Source organism: Ochlerotatus camptorhynchus, unplaced genomic scaffold, assembly GCF_037179485.1.
Source record: "Ochlerotatus camptorhynchus isolate MF236.1 unplaced genomic scaffold, CSIRO-AGI_Acam_v1.1 ptg000391l, whole genome shotgun sequence".
NCBI lineage: Eukaryota > Metazoa > Arthropoda > Insecta > Diptera > Culicidae > Ochlerotatus > Ochlerotatus camptorhynchus.
The window spans coordinates 2505241-2515318 of record NW_027040878.1 but is presented as its reverse complement, the minus strand read 5'-3'; the positions used below and the strand labels follow the sequence as shown (position 1 = coordinate 2515318).

The window sequence follows — 10078 nt, the reverse complement described above, 5'->3', positions numbered from 1 at the left end:
TCTGTCTGTCTGTCTGTCTGTCTGTCTGTCTGTCTGTCTGTCTGTCTGTCTGTCTGTCTGTCTGTCTGTCTGTCTGTCTGTCTGTCTGTCTGTCTGTCTGTCTGTCTGTCTGTCTGTCTGTCTGTCTGTCTGTCTGTCTGTCTGTCTGTCTGTCTGTCTGTCTGTCTGTCTGTCTGTCTGTCTGTCTGTCTGTCTGTCTGTCTGTCTGTCTGTCTGTCTGTCTGTCTGTCTGTCTGTCTGTCTGTCTGTCTGTCTGTCTGTCTGTCTGTCTGTCTGTCTGTCTGTCTGTCTGTCTGTCTGTCTGTCTGTCTGTCTGTCTGTCTGTCTGTCTGTCTGTCTGTCTGTCTGTCTGTCTGTCTGTCTGTCTGTCTGTCTGTCTGTCTGTCTGTCTGTCTGTCTGTCTGTCTGTCTGTCTGTCTGTCTGTCTGTCTGTCTGTCTGTCTGTCTGTCTGTCTGTCTGTCTGTCTGTCTGTCTGTCTGTCTGTCTGTCTGTCTGTCTGTCTGTCTGTCTGTCTGTCTGTCTGTCTGTCTGTCTGTCTGTCTGTCTGTCTGTCTGTCTGTCTGTCTGTCTGTCTGTCTGTCTGTCTGTCTGTCTGTCTGTCTGTCTGTCTGTCTGTCTGTCTGTCTGTCTGTCTGTCTGTCTGTCTGTCTGTCTGTCTGTCTGTCTGTCTGTCTGTCTGTCTGTCTGTCTGTCTGTCTGTCTGTCTGTCTGTCTGTCTGTCTGTCTGTCTGTCTGTCTGTCTGTCTGTCTGTCTGTCTGTCTGTCTGTCTGTCTGTCTGTCTGTCTGTCTGTCTGTCTGTCTGTCTGTCTGTCTGTCTGTCTGTCTGTCTGTCTGTCTGTCTGTCTGTCTGTCTGTCTGTCTGTCTGTCTGTCTGTCTGTCTGTCTGTCTGTCTGTCTGTCTGTCTGTCTGTCTGTCTGTCTGTCTGTCTGTCTGTCTGATATGATAATCATAGGGGGTAGCCCCTTAGATAATAGGGGGGGCATAAACTCAAGCTAATATTGAATCCCGAGCAAGACCGGGCACACTCAGCTAGTATCAAATAAAAACACTTAATCGAGCATCACGTTCGATGATTTACATTATCCGTCTACTAAGGTTGATGTTTTGACAGTTTCATAATTATAATTATTAATTTGTTTAGAGTAGGTGGCAATACCTTTACTTGTGGTTCAAACAGTAACTATCCACATGACTTCTGAGCTCTTTGGAATGTTTGGCTCCCGTTTGACAGTTCGACTCGGCTCCCAGATGACAAGCATTTTGAGTTAGTTCGCAGTACTCAGTTTCGGATAAATTATTTATATCTAGCTAAAACATTTCGATGGTTTTGACAGATGGGATCGCTGCCCATTTGAATCAGCCGTTATGGATTCTCGATCAAGAGTTAAGTTTAAGTTTCATGTCGGATTGTCGGTGTTTCCACGTTTAAAAACTTGTTTCCAGCAAAAGAAAAATCACACTAAACAATCAAAACAAATCCTTCAAAAGGACTGAGCTTCTGAGAATTTCTCCAACGGATTCGTATTTCTGCAAAATTCAATCAATTCTATAGATCTACGGAAAATTTCGTAAAACCGACATCACTGACTTGGATCTGTTTTGTTTGTATTCAACACAGCTGACACGTTGACAGACCAAGGAAAAAGCAACTAGTGAAAAAATTGCATGAACGAGGGATGCTCCGGTTGCAAAACCATGCTTGGAAGTGTGCATGATAGAAGGTGCTAGTGTGCCTGCAAAATACGCTTAATATTTTTTGAAGAATTTTTTCTAAGAGTTATGTCTGTTTGTCTGTGTTTATACTTCCATCACCGACAAACCGACATGGCACTTAATTCTGACTTACGCCCGAAAATCGTTAACGGCCGATTTAATTGTGCAGTGATCCGAACTGTCAAAACCATAGGATTTTTTGATATTCCTAGATAAAAATAATTTATCCAGTATAGATCAGACACGAACCAATTCATAACTTTTGCATTCGGGTTCATGACTTAGCTAAATATTTCCCACGAACACGGAGCCAGATGTCAGTAGTGTGCTTTGGTCAATTTTTTTTATTGATATTGCTATGGTCATTCATGTCGGTTTGTTGGTGCTTTCATCTTCTCATCTATCTTACAAAATGACCACTTAAAGTCTGATATTCGACGGTAAGCATCACCAACTAATGATTTATTTAATGATACAACAATAAAATTTGTCGTTTTATTGATTTCCTACGTTTAACGGTCAGCTGTTCAAAATTCCGTTATACGTTTACCATTGTCGGCGATCTGAATTCAGCGAATTCAGTAAACCAATGGGCAATAAACTGAAAAATCAGTAATAATGTACGTTTGAAAATTCAAGTGGTTCAACATTTTTATCAGACGTTTTGGTTTTTATTTCGAGTAGAAGCTACTACAATTTGGTTTTTATCAGCGTTAACAAGTACTAAAAATAACTCTGTATTCCGGACAAACAATTTTTCAATTGGAATCAAAGCCCAACAACTCGAAAGCGTCACATTGCGAACGAAAAACAAATCCTTCGAAAACACATGCCAACCATACTGCGATTCCTCGATGTTCCGGTTCATCACTTTCCCTCCCTTCGAACTTGGCTTTAGTTTGCTGCACTTTACCCGTAAGCCTTTGTACGCCGAATGGTTTCCGCCTCCTGGAGAGTTTCGAGCACCACGTTCCGCTCGAGGGCTGCCAAAGTTTCATACCGTTCCTGCGCCAGTGCCACGATTCGCTCTTCCAATCCCGGATATTGCACCAGCATTTGCATAAAAACGGCTCTCGCTGAAGGGAACGAAGTGATGGATGAGAATGGCAATTTGACGCCATAATTTATTACTGTTAGCAGTTAGAAAGTTTAAACTTACTCAAAATGTACGCTTCGCTCGTTTCGACGGCTACGATGTTGGAGTATTTCTGAAATGCGTTCGAAATTATAACCTTTTCTAATCGTAACTCAACACTTACCATCAGAATGCTACCGAGCGCGAGCTGATACTCTCCAAAGTGCTCTCCGTCTTCCAGGTGCAGCACTTCCCTCCAGTTGGCAGTGTAGACAGCAACGGTTCCCTGTATCACGAATATCATTTTAGCTCCGTCGCTTCCCTCCGATGCCTTCACTAGCAGGTCCTCTTTCACAAACAGCTGATACTGCAGATTGTTCAACAGCCAACGGAACATTTCCGGGCTCATGGTATCGCGGAACAGCGAAACTCCTTGCACCATTCGACCGCAAGTCTCCTCCCGGATGCCCAGGTGGAACTGCTTTCCAGTGGCGACATCGATTTGCGTCTTCCGACTGTACCGGTCGGAGATGCGATGATCGTAGAAGCACATCATTCGGCGTTCTAGTTCCGGAGAAAGCTGCTCCGACCGGATGTAATCCTGAAGCTCGTGGCGATATTCGTAGTACTGCAAGGTGGCGTTGAGTGATTGCTCAGTGTTTGTTAATTAACAGGAAATTCTCTTAAATACCATGCTAGTGCTGGAGAACATGATCCTGATGAAGATCAAAAGTTCAGCCAGAACATAGATCTTCAAAATGTACCCGAAGGTGCTGAACAACAAAGCCAATAGGATATCGTCATCACTCATAAACTGATCCATCGAAAAGGTCACCAATCCCATCGTGTAGAGCGTCCGGAAGAAGCATTCGATGTATTGATGAACTGAAATGATACACTCTTTAGAAGACAGCCAACCCTTCGGTCATCCAACATACAAGGTTGTTTGTTCCAGATATCGACCTGACTAATCCAGGAATATGGATCGATCAGATCCGGATCGGTTCCCTGGCGGAATCTTGCCACTAGAAACATCACACAGGTAGCCCAATGAAGCGACAGCACAATGACCGTGGCTATCGTTGTGAACTTCATTACATTCCTTCGGAGCCCATACCTTCGGTAGACGTTGTTGATGTACCGCAGAAATGTCCTCATCCGTAACATCTTCAACATCGACAGGACATTCCAAAAGTCCCAGAAGCACCCGAAATGGAAATCGCGCTCCCGAAGGCAATCGACGAACGAATGCTGGAGAACTTTCTTCGATACGATGTAACGCGTGAGTAGCGGATCCGGTGCGGAGCTGATCAAATCGATCCAGAACCAGAGCAGTACGTAGCGATTGGCGATTCGGCACGGGTCCAGTTCCACGTGATGGCTGTCGGGGTCATAGTACCCAGTTCGGATGCTGAAGCAGATGTCGATAAGGCAAATTGCGTCTGGAATGGTGGAGTAAATAATCACATTTTTAGTCAACGCTTGAGACTAAAAAACTAGAGCAAAGCGGCATTACCGAAAGTTAGAACAACCAGATGGAACCACGTCAGGGGGTGATAGTCTTCCGGTCGGAAGAGGAAAATCACATCGTACGGGATGAATATGAATGCGGTGGCGAATGCGAAGATCATGATGCATTCCCAGCAAAATCTGCAGTCCATTGCGTGAATTTGTTTAGAATAATTTAAGTCTAGTTGAAGTAGTGAATCATAATACCTGAGATAACTGAATGGGTGAACCGTACTGGAGAAGTAGCTGATGTGACGGGAAATTTCTCGCTTCATTGCGGTATCGCTGCGGAACACTTCCCGACTGAGAGCACTGGTTTGGTCCAGGTAGCATAGCTGGCGGAACCAACGGGAAATCCTAGAGGAAAAGTATGTTGTTATTCACTGGCGATGGTTTGAATGACATGCGACTTAGATCAAGTATCGTGGAGTTGTTTGAAACTATTTTTGAAGTATACTTTACGGGAATCCAAACCCTGGCAGAGTGAAAACTTTTGACCGAACTGACCAGCAAAAGGATTAACAATTATTAATAAAATATTTTGCCCGCTCGGTCACCAGGTTTCACTCGGCCAGGGGCCTAATTTGGCGCCTATGTTGCCCACCGTGCGTTGAAAAGCATTAAGCATGGTTTTGTTCGATAGTTGGCTCTTGGACTTGTAATGCTTGCTTGAGCTTGAGCTTGATTGACCGCCCACGGTTGCTACTCTGTTACTGCCAGATCAGCTGTAATTACACAGAGAACCAATAGACGATGCTTGGGACTAGCAATCATCCTCAATGTGTAAAAACTGGTGATCTTAAATTAGGCAATACCAGCGCCGGCCGCGCCCGAACACAGGTCAAGAAAGGAATGGGAAGGATTGTGTTGACATGACACTCGCTTTGATGGAAGCCGAGAACACCTCTGCACTTCCACGAGGAATCACTGGGATGTTGGATAAGAGGGTTGGGTTTGCAGCAGGGTTCGTTTTGGTAAACGATAAGCTGAATTGATGTCCTAACGATCATATAACGCGAAGGAGCTTGGGACTAAACCCACGGTCTTCTGCTCAGTAAGCAAAAACGTTTGCCACTAGGCAGACGAGCACCTTTTTAATCACCGAGTTGCTGTTATTACCATTTAGTCATATTAACAAATAAAACGATTGACGAATCTTGAATGTGGATGGGCCTGAGATTAGACTCATGATGTTCTGCTCAGTAAGCAAAAACGGTTGCTCTAAGGCCACCGAGCCCCTCATATCACATAATACCGTTGCTCAAATTTGTGTATCCATTCAAATCCGGAACCAACGACAACAACGAGTTTCGCAAAATACACGATACACAAGCGATTTTACCATAAATCTGACCTGGGACCGCGTTTTTCTGCTCAGTAAGCAGGCCACTGTAACCAACGATCTTTCAAATCCGAAAACTAAAAACTACGAAAAAGTACTTAGGCCTTCATTAAGTTCCACTTTCACGCGACGTTCAATGTTTCAATTTGCTCTTTACGTATTGTTCAGGCTATAAATAGGCCCTTTTCAAAAGTTACGCGAGAAATACGCACAATCGTCGCCTACCTCGCAAAACTGGTTCCAAACGACAACAAAGGCATAAGGGGCATAAGCAACGATGGATTGTTGAACTTTGCTGGCTCCGGTGGTGTAGTGCACAGCAAAAAAAAAAATGTAATAACGATCTGTCTCTGTCTTATCTCAAATACAAAATGCCAATGGTATGAATGTATCTATATATAACTTGGAAATGACGTACAATCAAATAAACCCGTAACCCACTCACTTGGTGAGGCTTCAGAATCGTCCAGTGGGCAGTGCGCTCTACACTCCAAGTTCCCTTTTTTCAAATTAACCGCAAATTTGATATTTTACCCATTGCGTGTTGATTAGTCACAATTAAACATTGTGACAGAAGTTGAGGTTACTAGTGTATTAAATAATCTAGGTCCTATTTAGGAAATCAAATCTGGCCGACGCCCACCCTAAACCTAAACCTGTTCTAATCCACCTGAAATGACTAACGAATGGAAGACTTTGACTACCCAGCCATGCAATAGTCTCATTCCGTGCCTTATGGCAACTTGATGATTCTATTGCGCTCATCTTTTGGCACCACCCAGGGAGACTTGGTCCTGTACCCAATGCTTAACTTATCTCCATTCCACTCAGCTACTCGCAATTTCTTGTGATATAGTGGGCGGAATATTATTATATGAGACAATTCAATGCAGACGTCTTTCCAAATTTGGCAGATCGACAGGTAATCGGTAGTTACCACGATAGTTGCTATTCAACAACCCGACAACGTCCCATCGTCAACGCCTGCTATGAGAATTTCCCATTGCAGACGCCAACGAAATGACGTCATCGAGCTATCGATCAACTACCCTGGTTATCGCCTGGTACCTTATAGCACGATGCTAGGAGGCGAACCGGAAGAATCGATGAGCTACCTCCCCCCCTGATAGTTGGCTCTTGGACTTGTAATCCCTTAAAACTATCTCGCGCTAATAGCACAAATCTCACAATTTTTCCGTGGCCACCTGTTAATACCAAAAACCTTTTTTAAAACGCGAAGCTCAACCACAAATCATGCACCTGAAAGGAAATGTTAAACTCTGGACAGTCAACTAAAGGAGAAGCTCAAAAGCTCACGATGTTCAACCTTCTAGACTGGACTTCCCGGGCGAGGCATGAAGACCCCTTTCTGGGTCCGGTGATAACACTCGCAAGTTGTTCATCGAACAAGCATTTAACAGTCTATTTAAAAGTATCGTAGTTGGTAGTACCGCCACCTGTGGCGCGCATAGTCAATTCCCTTGAATTTGACGTTTGCACTCTACCGCCACCTGTTCAGCGTACTACATACTGTAACGTGCCAGTGCTGTGCTACTCCCAGCACTGATGAGATCCCCGTCTCCAAGCCTCAGGGTCGGCATACGCTCGTGACAATTCCGCGAACCAAGAAAACACTTAAAGTTCGCTCAAGACAAACTCCCACTTTATTCGCTTTTGTTAATTTCACTTCCTTCTCACTTCACGGACGGTCTAGACTCTGACGTCTCCCACTTCCTTAGTTGACTACTCCTACCTTATGCTAGCGCTACTCTTCGTATTTTCTTTGGGGCCGCTTCACCTGCCACTGCCGTCGTCGTCGTTCCTCTCCTTCCTCTGGTACCGCGTCACCTTCTTGGGCCAGGGGTGGGGACACCTCTACCTGTCCCGTACGCCCCTCGAGTATGGTGACGGACTCGAGGCTTGAACAAACTACAACGGTAAGTTGGATTGCCTGGATTGGTGGCGCACACTGTAGCTGTGGGATCAGGTTAACGATCTACGATTCGGACACACTACCGGCGATTGTCGTGGCCGACTCCGGAAAAATACGTTAAATACGTAATTGTTATGGTAAAACCGCGAGGTCCTGGCTGTCCAATTGTACGTGGCAACTTCCTCTACAACTCCTTTAAACTTTAAATTTAGCTCACTTTAGTTTTCACAACCAAACTATAGATTTTTAGCTCTGACTTTCGCTGCCATTGCCATAAGGACTTTTGAACAGCCCATATGAATTTCATAAGCGTAACTTATTAATGGTTTTCGGGTAAGATGAGGTAGCTCTTATACGCCTTTAACCATTTCATTTTCCCTTTGAAAGACGAGTGATCAACACACGGGCCCCGTAATCTCAAAGTCCAGGGTTCAGTTTCCGTCTGCTCAGATTTATTATTTTTTTGTCAACATTATTTTTCATAAGGCAAATCAATGAAACTCATACAGATTTCTTATGGAATTCTTTCGTTCTTCTGCCTCAGTGTATGCCAAAAGGGCCGCTTCCATGTGTCGGTCTCAGGGAACCGAAATTTACATGACTTTTTCGTAGTGTGCAGTTCTCATCTGAATAACACGGTTCAGAAAAAAAAAAACAAAACATAATAATCACGCACATAAAGCCAGAAAACCAATCACATCCATGCGATCTATGGAAATTTATCCTCCCTAATACCAACGAAAGTCCATTTTGGGCCCAATCCTCCCAGCGCCCAAAGAAAATGCGAATTTTCATTCCACCTTGTAAAATGTCAACAGTCATCCGATGTAAAAAAGAGCATGAACCCACTTTCATCGGCTCCGGCGCAATTCAAGCGAACGGCCAGCTTACCTTCCTTCCCCCTCACCGGTAATTTGGTAGCTGTGGGCGTACAATCTCTAGAAAAAGGCCCAAATATAATTCACAACTCATCACCGAAGGCTGCAGAAGTAAAAATCATCCGTGGGTGCTTTTGGGATTCAAAGAAGCTTACATTTACGACATTTTTGTTTCTACTGGTCGAGGTCAACCGTCGTAAAAGCTGTAAAAACCAAGAGAATAATGGTTGACTTGCCTTTTTCCGAATGACTCGCCGGGAACGTAGGCCCGGAAAAGGTCGATATTGTGTCCGGTTTTGCAGTCGTGATTGGGAAAACCGACCGATGGCACTTTTTTCGACGCCATGTCCAGGTCCTGTGCCAATGCATCGTCGTCATCCTCTCCATTCGGATCCGGATGCCAGTTGCCGGCGGTAGTTTTTGTTTGTTTGGAAGTTGACGGATTCATGGCTGGGAGTGGCCGTGTTTGGAGTGCACTGCTGACACAAAGAGAAAAAAACACACAATCGAAGTGGTAAACATGGAACTACACACTCCGGTGATCGTGTATATCAGCATGTGATTGCTTGGATGGATGTAGTTTCCAAATTTGTGTGCCATCCAAACACGCATCCGAATCGACAAGCGTGAGATTGTCACGTTTCACGAATGGTGATGGTAGTCGATTTGTGAATCCATATGCAGATACACCCGCACATTATTCACCAAAGCTCGACAGATTTATTGGGCAAATTGTCACCTGACAGCGGGGCGGACCCGATGGAACAACTTGTTTAGGGAACGTGCTCCGCTGCCACCGATGCCACGATTGATGATGGTTGTTTTTGGCGCCGTAGCGTTTTGAACGCATGCCAACCCTCCCCCCTTCGAATTTTGGGCATTCACGTGTGTATCGCGTTTGAAAACATGTGAACCGTGGTGGGGACATACTATGTGAACAGGATCAACACGCTTAAAAAAATGACTGTATGATTCCAAAAACAGGCGCTTTTGATGCAGTGGTGAGGGTTGAAATTCCAAGTAGGTTTACCAAAAAAGTGTCGCAATGTTTCAGTTATTTCGAGTAAAATCCGAACAAATTGCTACACCATCGAAAAGGATAAACAGCTACTATATACATAGATATTTCAAATGTGCACTCATCCACGGCCAAAATCGATGCCATAAATTTAAAGTTTTTTTTTCTGTCGCATTTCATTAGATTGCCCGGTCGCCATATTGAGGCAAAGCAAACAGGTGTAGGTTGTCGCATGGCACGCTTCGTTGTTGAATATCAATGAGGACATTTTTTACAAACCGTCTCCCGTCGCCGTAGTGTGCCATGTTTTCGAGTCCTGTCGGACGGAACGACAGGTGTTTGTTTTTGAGCGCTCGATTTATTGACAAATGGAGGAGAGCTTTTTTATGACTCTCGGAAGGATGTGGCGCATCAGCGCTCACATGGGAATTGACATTTTTCAATAGCAGTCATGGGAGGGAGCAGCAAATTAGGATGGCTCTTGTTTTTTTTTCGGAATTGAGCTTGGTTACTTGATTGAGTGCCTATTGTACATAGTTGTTTTTGTTTGAATAGAACCGTGATTTGTTAGCGTTTGTTTTTCACTTATTTTGACGCATTTGTGATT

The 10078-nt window shown here is 44.4% G+C and overlaps 1 protein-coding gene across 1 annotated transcript; it reads right to left on the bottom strand.

The window, feature by feature from the left end:
* Positions 1–2625: 2625 nt before the first annotated feature.
* On the bottom strand, positions 2626–8901 carry LOC135710534 (potassium/sodium hyperpolarization-activated cyclic nucleotide-gated channel 4-like). Its single transcript, XM_065233132.1, has 8 exons — positions 8690–8901; positions 4508–4657; positions 4308–4441; positions 3730–4233; positions 3483–3676; positions 2976–3419; positions 2876–2924; positions 2626–2792 (listed from the first exon to the last, which is right to left on the bottom strand). The coding sequence occupies exons 1-8, from the start codon at positions 8899–8901 to the stop codon at positions 2626–2628; spliced, it is 1854 nt and encodes a 617-aa protein (XP_065089204.1).
* Positions 8902–10078: the final 1177 nt, after the last annotated feature.